Source organism: Apteryx rowi, unplaced genomic scaffold (genome assembly GCF_003343035.1).
Source record: "Apteryx rowi isolate R43461 unplaced genomic scaffold, aptRow1 scaffold_691, whole genome shotgun sequence".
Lineage (NCBI taxonomy): Eukaryota > Metazoa > Chordata > Aves > Apterygiformes > Apterygidae > Apteryx > Apteryx rowi.
This window is the reverse complement of record NW_020450973.1, coordinates 191,887-202,351: the sequence shown is the minus strand read 5'-3', so window position 1 is coordinate 202,351 and position 10,465 is coordinate 191,887. Positions and strand designations below refer to the sequence as shown.

Here is a 10,465-nt window from a genome sequence, read left to right as displayed (position 1 = left end):
CCATCCCCAGAGCTCTGAAATCCTGCTTGATGGTCTCCAGTTTGCCCTTGGTGTCATTGGCGCCCACATGGAAGAGCAGCAGTGGGTAATAGTCCGAAGTGTGGCCAAGCCTTGGCAGTCTTTCCATGATGTCTCTCACACAAGCCCCTGGCAGGCCACAAACCTCTCTAGACAAGAGGTCAGGTCGGCAGATAGATGCCTCTGTCCTCTGCAGCAGGGAGTCACCCGCAACAATCACTCGCCGCTTCAGGGTGTTCAAGCATGGCACAGGGTCTGTCAGCCCAGTTGCTTCCCTTGAAGCCGTGCCCATCTCCTCCTCATCCTGGAGGGCACTAAACCTGTTCCTCAACTGCAAGTCTTCAGGAGGAGTAAGAGCCTTTCCCCTCCTATAAGAAGTGACCAGTTTCCAGCCTTCTTCTACAGTGTTATGATGCACCGTTTCAGACGGCACAGAGCCCTCTGGCAACTCCACTGCTGTGGGGGATTGAGATTCTTGGAGCTGTGTAAATCCAGGAATCTCCTAACTTACTGACATTAAAATGTTTGTGATCTAAATTTAAAATGCAAGCTGGGAGGGCTCTTGATTTAAGGCTTACAATTCTGCAATCTTGTCCCATCCCAAGCTCATTCAAAAAAACAGCTAATGTTACTTCCTTGTCTAGCTCTCTGACATTTACTCCCTCCCCAGTCAGGCAAAAAAAAACCCCAAAAACCCCCAAACCCCACACCACTAAGAACTTTGTCCTCAACTTGAGACTTTTCACAATTCCACCCTGCCCTACCCACTGCAGTTATCATACCATGTTAACTGTGTCTGTCTCAGTAATCCACTTGCTCTACAAACATTTCTCTATGCTACTCTGATCCATAAAATGCCCTGCCTGCTCCCTAGAAATTCACAAACTCCCTACTCCATATTTTCTTACACTTCATATTATGATGCCCAAAGGGAACCATTAGCTGTTAACAGTAAATCTGGACATTTGTTAATGATTTGCTCACCTGTCTCAATGAACAACTTGCCTTGCAAACAGAGGGGAAAAAAGAAAAAAAAAGAAAAAGAAAATCCAGTCCCTTAGTTTATGAAGAGCACAGGGGAAGCAGCAGTGATTTGTTCTGGTTATCCTGTCATTTTTTGGATATTTGACCAGTCTTTTACGGTTTATTAAACTAAGACTTTTGGAACACTGAGCTTCCTTCACTACATGAGTGCAATGCAAAGTACAGTAGGGTAGCGATTTCCAGACTCCTTTCAGTGGTGTCCAGGGACAGGACAAGAGGCAATGGGAAGTTCCATCTGAACACAGGGAAAAACTTCTTTACTGTGAGGGTAACAGAACACTGAGACAGGTTGCCCAGAGAGGTGGTGGAGTCTCCATCCTTAGAGATATTCAAAAGCCGTCTGGATGCAGTCCTGTGCAACACGCTCTAGGTGACGCTGCTTCAGCAGGAGTTTGGACTGGATGATCTCCAGAGGTTCTTTCCAACCTCAACCATTCTGTGCGATTCTGTTATTAAGGAATTCATGTAATATAAATAAGAGTTAACTAAGAACATCTGGATGCAGATCTGCCTATCCTTTCTTCCTTTCCTCACTGGTAACTATTTGTATTTTGATAGCAGAAAAACTTCTAGCAGCCCTCCTCAAAATTATACTGTTTATCATGCAAAAACAGAAAGAGTGATTGATTACAAGCAAAGATAACTTAGTATTTGCCACTATGTTAACAGATTTTATTTTTTTTTTAAACACAAAGAATTACTCATTTCCAAGAAAATGTACCTCCTGCCAGACAGCCAGGCTCTAGCTACCTTCTAAGTTATGCATATAGAGGATGCCAGCTAAATAAGGTTACTTAAAATCTAGTCAAGCTTTCAAGTTGTAAAGATAGCCCCACCAAATAGTGGAAATTCAGTGATGTAATAAAGAGCTGAAGTCGGACATTTAATCCTTTAAATTCACCTTCCTTTAGAAGTCAAAGGCTCTTAAACCATTAAACAGTGATCTTTTGATATCAATTTCCATTTAAAACACTGGTTCAGAGAAAGCTTTTATAGTACAAAGGTGACCTTCTAAGTTATTCTAGCCTCAAAGATTGCTTACTAAGTTCACTACAAGCTAAGCAAACAGTAAGGCCTTGCTACTGTAGGTCGAAGTATGAAATCCTTAAGAATAGCACAGCTTAAACTGATTTTCTAATTTGGCAGTTACATCATACAGTCAAGAGGTTACATCATCCCACTTCACCACTACCACACTTTAAGCTCAGTGTGTCAGGAGGAAAAAGTGGTACAAGCAAGGGATCACTATCAAATACCTCAAGGTTTAAAACAACAGATTTTTCCAAGTCTGATTCAGAACTAAGGAATTACACATTCAAGTATTCATAGCGAGTTTGGAAAGCATGACAATTAAAAGAGTATTCTTTTATTCTTATGAAAATATCATTAAGAAGGCTTATCAATCTCAAGCAAATTACTTCCAGCGCTCCCACACTTCTTAGGATACTTGTTAAAAATAAAGAACAAAATAAAACAGAAAAACAAGAATTAGCTTTATTCCAGTTGGGTTGAGTCTTATTTACATCTTTTACATCCAAACTGAATTCTTGGGCTGTGACTTGTGACTGTAAATGTGACTTGTGTCAAACCTGCTATAGCTGGGATGAATGGGTAGGGTATAGATGTAGAATGCAAAAAGCCTGATAAATGATAGTTCTAAAAGATAGGCAGGAACTTGTAACAGCACTAGTTGGACAAATAACTACCTGTCAGGTAAAGCTGAAATACGACATAATGATTGAAGAACTTGTTTTTCTGATAGAGATCATCTAACAGTCAAACATTATGATGATTAGACTCAAAGCCATAGATAGTAAAAAATAAACCAACTACCAGAAACTTTAAGGTATTTTATCTTGATCTGCTGCTACACAGAGGAAGCTTAGTATAGGCCTGTTAATGTTTAAATTATTTCTAAGTCAGTTCAAGAGAACTATATAAATATTTGAGATTAATTCTGCTACACAGAGCTATTTAGGAGTTGGTTTCAGAACTCACCAAAGAGATGGGATGTGTTTTCAATTTTGTCCATGGTATCTGCAAGAGAAAACATTATTTTAAAGTAAAGTAAAATGAAGTACTTGTTTAAAATGTGTTTTAGCTATGTATAGTTACAACTCCTGGACTCAAATTAGTATATTACTTTCAAAATGTCAAGTTTATCTGAAAATATTGAATAATAAGCTTGTGCACACACACTATTTTTAACACCTGAAAGAAAATTAACTTCAGAACCTACATATCATTGAAAGGAAAACACAGAGAGACAAAACAGAATCTGTCTCTTTAATACTGAGTTGTCAAACATTAAGAAAAGCAACACTGTCTTCCACATTCCTTCCTTAAAAGGAAAGAAAATCCACATTTGTACTGTTGGCCTATAAATAACCGGATGTCTGTAACAAAGCATCGCATTCAGAATGTTCACTGCATTCAGAAAAACCAGGACAATCTCCCAAAAAAACCCAACAACAACAAACTGCCAAACCTTGACCAGACCAGATCATAACTTCAGTCAAAAAAACCCAAGCCATAGCTTCATTTCTTACTCTTACACTAGTATAATCTAGGATTGAAGACAATGTACATTGCCTCATTTCTTAGCAGCCATAAGGATCAGAAAAGCAGAGTGTTTCCACATTTCCACGGAGAGCAAAATCCCTCTGAAAGACATTTTTGGAGATGGGAAAGGAACCAGAGGGACAGCAAGAGAAAAAGAAGGGAAAGAGAAGAAATAACACATACAAAAGAGCATACTAAATAATTATAAGAGACTGTAATTACCATGGGTAAAGACAAGCTTTTATCTCTACCCCTATTTTAAAGTGTGCATGATGAAATTTACTCAGAAAGGAGAAAAAAATTGCTCATTTTCATTGTTTCTGCCCACCCTATGAGAAACAAAAATTAGGACACAATTATTGCTGATAAAATCTTTGTTTTTCTCTCTGAAATTTTAAGTATTCATCACAATTTCTAATAATACAATACTGCTTGAAATTTCATAGAGACAAAAGGGAAAAAGGAAAGTTTTAGTTAATTACCATCCCAACATAATAAAATGCTCACCCTAATAGATGCTTTATTGCAAAAGACCTTGTTTATAGCAAGCCATGTTGGTAGATCCAGCATGTTCTGAAGCACTTCTTGATCCAACTCTAAATTGGTCAGCTGACCTTCCCCTTTTAATGTGCTCAGGTTGATCTTGTCAGGCGACAGATTTTTGGTGAACCTAAAAGCAAACATGCATCTTAAGTAAATGCATATAAAGCAATCAGAGCTGTCCCACACATAGCTGACAATTTAACTCAGCAATGTTCTGCAAAAAAAGAAAGAAAGAAAAAAAAAAACACTAGAGTATAATTTCACCCTAGAAAGAAATAGTACTATGATGTTTCACATGTGCTTTGTCCCTCTAAATTTCTTTCATCTAATCATCTCCATTTACAAGTAAATGCACAGAATTAAATATATTATGAGATAGTACTTCTTGTTTGTCCATCACCCTGAATAATGAATCTTTAATTAGAATGTAGTTAAGTATTGATTTTATAATCTGTAAGACAGAATTGAATCCATTTCATGCTTCTCTAGGTTTTGGAAGGAGGAGGGGAAAGAAAAAAAAAAAAAAAAAATCACTCCCAAACCTACAACATATACTGTCATTCTTGGAGCAAGCAGGAGTGGCTGAGAATTCACTTAAGAGAAGAAACAAAAAGGTACTACTTTTACATAGTACTTTTCTATCTATATTTACACTTTAGATTTCAAAAAGAAAAGTTTTATTTATAATATTCAGGTTTAATCATAGAATTTAATAAAGAACATAAATTAGAAACACACACACACTACATGTACACAGCAATCTCATGCATTTAGTATCTAGGATGAAAATTTGAAAGGTCAGTATGATACACAAACTCTAAAAAAAATGTAATTATTCAGAAGAGAACATATGCAATAAATTTCACTATACTTAAAAGGTGCTGTGATTTACTGATACAATAGACCAGAACACGTAACTGTGTTAAGTGGTTCTCATCCTTACGATAACATGGCAAAATCATGGGTACCCTCAGATCAACAACTGCAATATCCAATCTACTACAAGCTTAAGAATAGGCTTTAATTAATAGCACCTACATTCTACCATGGAAATTTGCTCCTGCTCACAAATTAGGATTTAATTTCACAGATAGAGAATACGACTATTTGCATTATGCTTTGGGACTCTTCTCACTGAAATCTCCCTATGCTGATATTCTCCAGGCAGAGAGCAAAGTGCTCCATTTGTCCAAAATGACTGGACATTGCTCTGAAGCAATGTCCTTAGGAGATGCAACTCAGACGTATTTCCTTCGCATTCAAGAGACCAATTTCTATACAAAGTTTTAAGTATTTGTTAATATATATGGGGGAAGGACAGCAAAAGAAGAGGGAAAAGGCTGGCAAGCCTTCTTCATCTTAACAGTCTCCAATTGTAACTCGAAGCATATGGCAGGCATTTTCTCAGTCCAATACTTCTATTGTGTTCTTGTGGTGGTAAGTTTTGGAAACGCCTTTTGCCTAGCCTGACAAAACCAAAACGCTTATTTTATGGTTCCTATAAAACAGTCAGTCAGATATCATAATCCTACAGAATTTCATCATCTGTCAGTTTAATCATAAAGAGGAGTTCTACAAAAAGATTAAGACATTCTTATGGTGGTAGTGATAGTGGTGGTGAAGTTTGTTCACAGTTAAAAACTCATTTCTAAATAATTTCTTTTTGACTATACCAAGTCATCCTTAAATTATTCAAGATGTATTTGCAAATAATACTAACAAGCTGGTTACGACAGAAGAGCTGCAGTTGTTTCTTTATTGCTTAAAAAGCATAAACTACCCAGCAGGAATGAGCTTTGTTAGAATCAGAAATAATACATTTTAATAATTTCAGTACTACAAATATATTAAAATAAGGCTGTCTACAAACAGATTTTCCTGACATTTGATGCACTTCTAAGTGTTCCAGTTAGAAGCATGAAGAGGGGAATAAATGACTTAAAATATTTAACTTTTTCCATTCATCCTTTTTTGTCCCTTTTATCTCTTAAGAATAAAAGAGAAAAAGCATTGAGAAAAGCTGAATAACCTGCCTAAGTAAAACATGCAGTAATCCTGTCAGTCAATGCAAAACAAAGCCTCATATCTAAGAATTTATACTGAGAAGTTTCATCTGACATAGCTAATTCATTTCTAGAAAAATAAAATGGCCATTAAATGTTTTCAATCATACCATAATATCGCTATCTCTCTAGATTTTCTAGACAATGATCAATGTTAAAATAATGCCAGTTTGTGAGTCTTAAGTCACATTTAAATAACAAATGTCAAAATATTCTGCCACTTAAATGTACGCCATAATTTCATTATGTATTTTCCATCACCAGCTTTTGTATACAAAAATTCATGCCAACCACTTAAATTTGGTATACGCAATTTCCATGTAGACTGATGCACAGGGTAAGTATGCACTTGCGCGCACACACACACACACACACACACATGTATTACCCTCCACCCAGGAGCAGGAAGGCAGTATGGAGCCTTCTGCCTCTGTGGGGAGAGGAAACTGGGAGAACTTGGCTCCAGGGAACTGCAAAGACTGCAAAATGTGCCCAGATAAGAGATATGAAGCAGCAGGATAAGGCCAAGGCTCAGGGTCTCATGAGACTTTGGTGCTCTGTGGAATAATTCCTTTCAGGATTCCCTATTGCTATGCCGCACAAGCCTGGAGGCAAATCTAATCAGTTTGGGTTCAATTGCAGACACATCACAGCGAAAGCCAGAGGATCCACAGGAATGTTTCCAAGCTTCACAGTGACAAAGACACCAAAATACTATTCAGGAGGAGAATAGAGACAGCAAAGCCAATCCTGAGTTATTTCTGATACCCAGCAAAAGATTGATGCTTCAGACAGCCAAAATAGGAGCCAGTCCCTCCCAAGAAGGGGCAGAAGGACAGGGAAAGCAATTTCAATAAGCGGTGCCATTTTTCTCCCCTTCCTGCATCATTTTTTAACTCTTCAAGAACATTGCTTTGAGTTTGTTACATCTCCTCTTCTGCAGTCAGGAGAAGGAAGAGAGCTCTGAGTGCTGCTTCATTCAGCACAGACCAGCAGAAGAGTACAGGACGACGCCTTCCAGTTCAAGAGTCACAGAAAGAAACATTAATAAGCGAGTTGTGAGCAAGTATTTCAGGTTTAGGCACCTCTAGTAGCAGATTTCTCCATTCCACTTCCACAGGGGGAATGTGGTTGATAAGTGGATACTGGGGAGGATAGTGGCATTTTTCCAAAACCCACAGTAACTTCATAATATGTGACAACCACACGACATCTTCCACCTGCTTTGTCCAGAGCCAGTTTTCCCCAGAGGATGTCAAGTCATTTCAAGTTCCTCTGCTAATTCCCTGCTTCTTGTAGCCTCAGTTGTTCTACAGAATGTACTTGTTTTGTTTCTCTCTCAAGATATTTTCAGCGCTTTAGCACCCTTTTATACAACCTCAAATAAAATGAAAATGCCTTAGTTTTACATGGTGACCTCTAACTTACACAAAAAATTAGAAGTCAGCCTATATGGGCAGCTAGCCTGAAAAACAAAATGTGATTGTACCAGTTAGTTTGGGAGTGAGACAAAAGCCATGGAAGTTTACAGAATTCAGAACTTCATGGACAAAAGTAAAAGATAAGCCAAAGGACAAAGAGAATGGCGTTTTGAATTCAAAAAAATACCCTTAGGATAACACATCTCTCCATACTGTATTGTTCTAGTATCCCATGGTACATCGAATCAGGACATGCTGCACCAAGCCATGCTGCTTTGACTTTTCTTTCTGCTTTGTACTGAGTCAACAGAGACTCAGGGAGAATGTGTGCCACAGACAGGTTGATGTGCCTCTAATTCAGTGCTGAACTTGCTATGAGTTGGCATAACCATCACTGAGAAAATTGTTACCCGGATAAAATCTGGAATTTAATATTATTACTTTTTAATTTTATTGCTAAATCACATTTTAATATTTTTCTAAAATAAACTCTGCTGTTAACAGTGCCTTGAAGATGTTTTCAAATATTTATTGTCAGTCAAAGTTTAAAAAGGAGACATTAGGCCTTTTGAGGCTGACAAATTTTCCCTGTATTCAAAGAACCATTATATCCCTTGGATGTGGAATGCTCAATTGCTTGAACTTTCAGAACTTGCTAGGCTATGATATTACTTACACAATTTCTATGTAGAGAGGTACTTCTCATAAGGCTAGTAGAAAATCTTGTATAGTAATTTGTACATAGTAATTTGAAATCTTTATCATATTTGATATAGTAAACACATGGAAAACCATTTAAAATTTCTCTATTTCTAATAAGAGGTCTCCATATTATTATTTGGAATTAAGACTGTAACCAGCTTCGTCATATGCATACATTCTTGTCTCTGACTTGGCACATGCAAATACCTTCCCTACACACAAACACTTGTAATTTGTTTTTCATTCTAGCGTTCATTCCTTAGGGTGAATTGGTTACTCCTTAAAAACTGTGTCAAACTGGGAGCAGAGGCCTACAGAATAAGGTCATTTCCCTTTGCAACATCCCATGAACTCCTGACCAATATTCTTTTTCTAGGGAACAGACTAAGTGTTAACACGTATAACTTAGTACAAAAATCAAATAAAGAAGGACAATAGAGAAAGTTGAAAGGAAGAGCAAGAGGAACAGAAATAGAATAAAGGGCATATCTGAGTTCACCAAGGCTTTCTGTTATGTTGTTGCAGTTAAACATGCTGTTGCAGTTAAACATCACTGCACTGAGACTGCACATACTTGGTCTGCTAATACCACAAGATATTCCTGGCAAAAATGTTTTCATTGATTTAGTTTCAGTTTCACAAAACTAAAGCATTAAATTTTACAAACCACCCTTCCTTTCTCAAAGCATATATTCTGAGGTTTGAATTACTGTATCTGTAATGTCAATTTCAATTCAGTTCAATATTCAATTCTACAAGCTACATTAACGCTATAAAATATTTGAGACTTTAAATCCAAGAATCAGGAAATAGGAAGTTATCCATACCACAAACAACTTGACCTATCTCCCTTGGGCATACATACACACACACACACACATATATATATACACACACTTGTGTGTGGTGTGTACGTGTGTGTATATATATGTACACACACACATATATATGTTAAATATTATTATGCAGGTAGACAGTTCAATTTTCATATGCAGAGTACTTATTAAGTGGCTAGTGAAAAGTATAAAAGATTGCACAATAACAGCACAGTAATAAGAGTCATATGTGGTGCAATAAGTTATAATCATATTTTGTTAGGACCGGAATTAATAGCTTCCAGAGATATATTTAAAAAAAAATAAAAATTGACAGAAGATGCATAATCTAGAGTTTTGTTTCTGACAACACAGGCTTGGAGCTCTGAACAGAGTTCTCCACAGTGCTCAACAGTCAAGATGAAAAACTAGAGAAAACATCAGAGAGGACAGAAGAGAAAACTCTGAAAGCACAAGCTTATGCTTTATAAAATAAATGCCACTGATCACATGAAGTTTAGATTACTATTCCACAAAGGTTTGAAGAGAATACCAGATGCCTTGTCAAATTCAACTGAAACTCCAACCTCTGGATTTAATATAGAAATAATTAAAGCCTGGATCACATTTCGAATGGGATTCTCAGATGTTTTGCGCATCTACTGAATATATAATCCATTCTGCTGCTTCTACCATATCCCTCCACCCCTTTTTTAAGTAAAGTTCCTTCAATGAGGTGTTCCTATGTATATGCTCTGATCATGATAGACAATATTAAATCTAAGATGTGCCAATTTTTTTTGCTTATCTCCATGTTATGAACTAGAACTCTTTAAAAAAGAGGAATGGTTCAAACAAACAGGCTTTGGAAAAGGACAGCGTGTCCTAACAAAACTGGCAACTGTGTCAATAATAAAATAATAGGAATGGAAAATAAAGATGACTCTTTTTTTTCCAATTTCATCTGACTGAACCAAGTTATTAGATCACTAAGGAATTCCATACAATTTCTGAGGCAAGAAACACAGTCTCATTTCTTAATTGTAGTTCTGAGGAAGATACATGTTTCCACGATTCTAGGGAACAGAGAGAAGGAGGCCTAGTATCATTCTGCTTATTGTATCATTTGGAATTTTAAGATTTCACACTTAAACTGAAGATAGATGAACTAACCATTCATCAAAACTGTCACAGAAAAAAAAAATTGGGATCACCAGAGTGTCTACTGCTATGAATGAGTTCCTCTCATCTGGTGTAACACCACAAATTAAAGCTGATTTTTAACAGCCAACCTGGT

At 36.9% G+C, this 10,465-nt stretch overlaps 1 protein-coding gene across 7 annotated transcripts in view; it reads right to left on the bottom strand.

The window, feature by feature from the left end:
* Positions 1–10,465, bottom strand: part of UHRF1BP1L (UHRF1 binding protein 1 like) — a 72,097-nt gene that overhangs the window by 49,667 nt on the left and 11,965 nt on the right. For 6 of the 7 annotated variants that reach the window (XM_026086382.1, XM_026086379.1, XM_026086380.1 and 3 more), the window contains 2 exons: positions 4,132–4,294; positions 3,061–3,099 (listed from right to left, as the gene is read on the bottom strand). In XM_026086382.1, the coding sequence (XP_025942167.1) occupies positions 3,061–3,099; positions 4,132–4,194 (102 nt within the window). In that variant the 5' untranslated portion in view covers positions 4,195–4,294. Of the gene's footprint in view, positions 1–3,060; positions 3,100–4,131; positions 4,295–10,465 lie in introns of those variants that run through there. The other variant, XM_026086383.1, reaches the window with a different exon arrangement.